This window comes from Thermobia domestica, chromosome 8, assembly GCF_964235325.1.
Source record: "Thermobia domestica chromosome 8, izTheDome1.hap1.1, whole genome shotgun sequence".
NCBI lineage: Eukaryota > Metazoa > Arthropoda > Insecta > Zygentoma > Lepismatidae > Thermobia > Thermobia domestica.
In genome coordinates this window covers 274,609,793-274,615,106 of record NC_137461.1, presented here as the reverse complement: position 1 = coordinate 274,615,106, position 5,314 = coordinate 274,609,793, and the positions used below count along the sequence as shown (strand labels likewise).

General features: G+C 36.5%; 1 protein-coding gene across 1 annotated transcript; it reads right to left on the bottom strand.

The window, feature by feature from the left end:
- Positions 1–2,113: 2,113 nt before the first annotated feature.
- Positions 2,114–4,417, bottom strand: LOC145692582 (zinc finger protein 862-like). The gene has a single exon (XM_081767894.1). It carries the CDS (start codon positions 4,415–4,417, stop codon positions 2,114–2,116), a length of 2,304 nt encoding a protein of 767 aa, XP_081624020.1.
- Positions 4,418–5,314: the final 897 nt, after the last annotated feature.

Genomic DNA, 5,314 nt, shown 5'->3' with positions numbered 1-5,314 from the left:
TTATTTATGAATATATATTATTTGGCATAATTTGAATGCAATTTGTCTGAAAATCCTTATATCTGCCTTCTGCATCTGAATCTGCCCCCCCCCAAAAAAAAAAATTACAGTGAAATCGGTGTCCTTGGTAACTTCTATAACTTAATTTTCATCCTGCATAAAATGTCCTTTAAGTTGATGTATATTTCATTGTATGTTCATGCTTACTTATATGGAAACTTCTTATGAAACCTTGCAAACGCTTAAAATTACATGAAGTTGCTAATATTTTTTCCATTACTGTATATACAGTATATTACACAAAACGACGCTTTCATTAAATTTCATTTAGTTCAGCATATCCTTTTGATTTCCATGAAAAACTATAAAAGAAATCTCAACTAAAACGAATACTTCTGGTAATCCTGTCATATGGGTGAGAAGAAGCTAAAAGGACACACGGTCCACTTTGGATAAGATTCTTAAAATAAATGTTCAAAAAAATCAGAAAAACGAACTTTGTGCTCACCCTGTATTTCATCTGGCAACGCTGTGTAACTCAAGAGCTTTCGAGTCTGTGGTTTCTCGCTTTATTTACGAAAACGGAAAGTGAGGGGCGGTTGGTTAATTCTTAAAAATGGTGACGTAATTTTTCTCTTAACGTCTCAAGCACCCAGCCGAGACGTATGGACAGTAAGTAACTTCTTCTATCGCTCCGCCACACCTCAAGCATGCATGCAGACGGATATAAAGGTAGGTAGGTAGGTAAGTTCAGGTGAATACATATTATACTCAGTCACTCGTCGTATATAACGAACAAACGGTCGGTGCCCGTAGGTGCATTGTGGCCTTGAACCGCTGGCATCTTTGCTAATGTAATCAACCTTTCTGTGGTGGCTTTTGCCTGCCTCCAGATAAAAATTAAAAAAAAAAAAAAAAAAAAAAAAAAGAATAATAATAATGAAAGAATGAAAAATAAAATCTTACCTTTGTGAAGCCTGGGAAAATTTTTAACTGAAGTAAAATATAAGTTTTTACAAACAATGAAGAAAAAAAAACGAACAAAAATAAAATGGGAGAAATAAGTGTTTTAGGTATAGCATCTGGTCTGGCAACATTTGCTAAAGATATTTAGAGGAGGGAAAACAACATAAAGAAACGTGTATACAGCCTGTATTTTATTAACTGACAGTGAGATTGGGTTGGTATGTTAAACGAAGTACACAAATATGCATGCAAAATGAGGCTTAAACCAATAAACATAGAAATATCCCAAATATATTGAAGGCCGTCAAAGTGACGTAATGATTATCGCAAGAGATACGAAGCATGTAACAGGCTACGCGTTCCAGAGTACCTGTGCCAAAACAAAATTGATATTGTTGTCAAAACAGAAAAGTCTTCAATATTTTCGCATTTCACACTTTTTTTTTACATCGTTTTTAGTTAAATGTACAGTAAATAAGCTATGAATAATTGAAACATATTTTTTCTCTCTATAATTCATTTGAGTTTAGCGTCCCTCAGGCCCGTAGCCAGACTGATTTCTTAGGGGGAAATGAATACTGAGGGGACAATGACAACGACATGAAATAACACCATAAAATTGTATATTTATTTATTATTTACAGAATCTGTACCAGCTATAGTTTCTTTTATACAAAATATCCTGTATTGACAAGATTACAGTACACAAATTCAAGATTAAGAACAATGATCATTAACATACAAAGATTTTTTTTAAAAAAGAAACTGCGATGCAATACAATTGAGGTCAGTGTTTCTTTCAGAAAAAATGTTCCGGGGGGGCACACGTAGTATACGGAGGGGCACATATTATTTTCATGCGGTCTCGGTATAACTTAGCAGCTTCTTTTCTAAAGTTATGTAAAAATGTCAATATTGTTATTTCTTGTTCACGAAAATACTGAAGTGTATGATCCCAATCATCACCATAAAGTTAAAATATTTATTCATGGCCTGTAAAAGTTTTCTTTTTTCGGTTCGAAAAATATAATTGGCAAATACAATAGAAATGTACTAATAATATTAAATACAATAGACATTTATAAAAGTTTTACATTATAACTTCGTCCGTATGACAAAAAATCACTTCGTAGTTTGTTTTTAATCATTAAAGAAGACGTATTCTTCTCATCTTTGCTTTGGCGTATGAATTGATTACCTCATTGATAAAATTCGAATTTGGCACTTCTTCACCCTCAATGCTGTTCAACATACAGTGCTTCAAGTTTTCTTCTGCCATACGAGATCGCAATTTTGTTAATATCCTGTTCATTGTGCTGAAAGACCTTTCAACACTGGCTGTTGATATAGGTACACACATGACCGATTCACATATTTTATGTAGATTTTCATAACCAATTTTCACTTCAAGTACTTTTGGAAGAACGGGGTCTATATCCAAACAAGCATTTTCAGTGCTCTTCATCAGTGACCGAAGGAAAAATTGAAATGACTTTATATCTGCCCATAACGGTTCCATATCAACATCGACGAAATAGTTGCACAGTTTCTTTACATCATCTACACACTTGATACTTAAAAACATGCCTATGTTTTCGAAGTAGGATGCACTTTCCATTAGGCCAAGGGCGCGGTCGTTGAATCTATTTGATATCTCTTCGACAACCTGCAACACATAACTCTTCAGGTCCTTAAGCGTTTTCTCAGGATCTTCGTCTTCCACAAAAGTCTTCGAAAATTCTTCAGGCTTTTGCATGGCCTCCAAAATCATAGTCCTCAATTCGCTATTGGTGCTACAACATTCATCCGCTATCTTCGTAAGATGTTCTTTAGTGGCATCGATCATAGACATCAGAGATGAAAATGACAAGGTTGCATTTTGAAGCTGCTTACTTAAGTGAGACAACGCACTTAGTAATGCATCCATAACACAAAGTGTGATAACAAAGCTTTTGTTGGTTATTTCGCTTAAAATTCCTCCCGCAAGTGACGCAAAATCAACCCCTTCTTTGTGAATATGCTCAAGAGCCAACAAAATTCCCGAGAAGCACCTTTTCACTGCATTCACAATTCTATAGTGACTTAGCCACCGTACTTCAATGCATTCAGGTACTTTTAATATAGGATCGTTTATGATTGCCTGAATTTCATGCAGAATGTTTTCCCGCTTAGGTGATCTACTAAATAGATTGTATATGTCTTTCAATGTATGGAAAAACCTTTTAACTTTGGGATTCTTGTTTCTGCACGTAGCAGCAGCAAGTGACAGCACATGAGCTCTGCAGTGAATATACGGTATATCTCTGCCAGCTTTTGTTGACAGAATCCTGCGAACACCAGAACTGTTGCCAGAAAAGTTAGACGCACCATCGAAACTAAACGCTATGAGATTTTCGTATTTCAAATTGTGATTTTTCATTTCAGTGTCTATAGCATTAGCAATGGTATCGGCTTTGCAATCAGGTATGGTCACCAGCGCCAAAAATGTTTCAACCGGAGCACTGTCCTCTACATATCGCAAACACATGCTAAGGGCCATTTTATTATTTATTGATGTACTTTCATCAGCCATTATCGAAAACTTTTTATCTCTGATTTTTTGAGTCACTTTAGAACGTAAGACTTCACCAACACAACTCAACAATTCGGAAGCAGTGTTCTTACTGCAGTAGTTAGAGCGTTCACTTTGTTCATTTTTCCACGTTTCTAGTTCTGGACTACACTGTACAAGCAAATTATTCACTAGTGCCTCATATTTTGTTGTATGTGGCACTTCTTCTTTAACCAAGAAGTACAATCCACGAACAAGCATTCCCAGCGATTGGCGGTTTCGATCTTTTTCGGCTTCACTTTGACGAAGAACTTGAGAGTATACAGGGTTATTTTTTACTTGCATTCGCAGCCTGTCCATCTCAAGGCTTGCAATGTGCGCTTTTGAATGATTATGCTTTTCCAGTTTTCCGTATTTTCCTAATGCATTTTTATATGCTGTGAATGGATGAGTCACAAAAACACCTCCCGTTTTCTGCTGCACATTAGGGTCATTCTTCATATATCGCTCACAATATTTACAAAAGGCACCTCCACGTACTTTGTCCTCGTACAGCCACTCATACTGTTGTTCCCACTGTTTATTATACAAACGCTTCTTCTCAACAGAACAAAGGTTTTGCTCATTTATATTTGCCCTATCATCTGCACACTTTGAAATACATTTCGACTGCTCAACATCAATACTTACATTCTTCTCTTGTTCTAGTCCGTTTGCATTTCCCTTACACTTACTTTTATCTGGCGTATTATCACTTAGACTTGTACAGTCAGTCGACAAGGAATTCGATGGGCCAGGGTCCACAGATGTTTCAAGCTTAATGTCCAACTTTTTTTCCTTTATAACAAAATTCAAGATAGATGTTTGACTTTCGTTTTTCCTTTTCTTGTTAGAAGACATACTGAACAAATCACTCACCTGTAAACAAGACACACTAATTGAAAGCACAAAACTATAATCGCCAATATTAACCTAAACAGAATAACTTACATGTGTTATTCGTTTCAGATATACGTGCAACACGACGTTCAATTGTTACTCATCCGTTCAAGGTTGGCAATTACAGATACAAGATACCACCTAATTGCTAAATATGAAAAAGAAAACAACTATCGGCACGAGCTTTAGAACACCTTGGTAAAGTAGCAAGATTAAAACCGTTTGTTTATCTGTTTATTGTCTTCTGAAAATATTTATTTCCCACTGCTGGTACTATTCTATTTATTATATTATAGATGTATTACTTTACAACGTGGGTTCCTGTCACCACGGCATGGCGCGTCCTCAGGTTGCGGATCGAGGAGAAGGCCTCTAGATATAGAGGTTAGCTGCGAATATACTGAATAAGCAGTCGCGGACAGACGACTAGGAGTGGTCCTCCAGCTTGGGGGTTAGGGTAAGGCTAACACCCTCATCCTGTAAAAAAAGGTACTTGTTCAGAAACATTCACAAAAGCCTCGGACAAGGACTGATAACTTGGCACGACATCAGCAAAAGAAAATGGACATGAGATTTGGAACATGGAATATTAGAAGTCTTTATAGGGCAGGCGCGTTAAAATCTGTAACGAGTGAGTTAGAGAAATACAGGATGGACTTAGTAGGAGTTCAGGAAGTTAGGTGGGAAGGAAATGGATCTGAGAATTCCGGAAATTTTACGTTCTTTTACGGGGAAGGAAATAAAAATCACCAGTTAGGAACAGGGTTTTTCGTTCACAAACGAATATTACCAGCAATTAAACGGGTGGAATTCGTTACTGACAGACTTTCTTTTATTACTCTTAAGGGACGGTGGTGT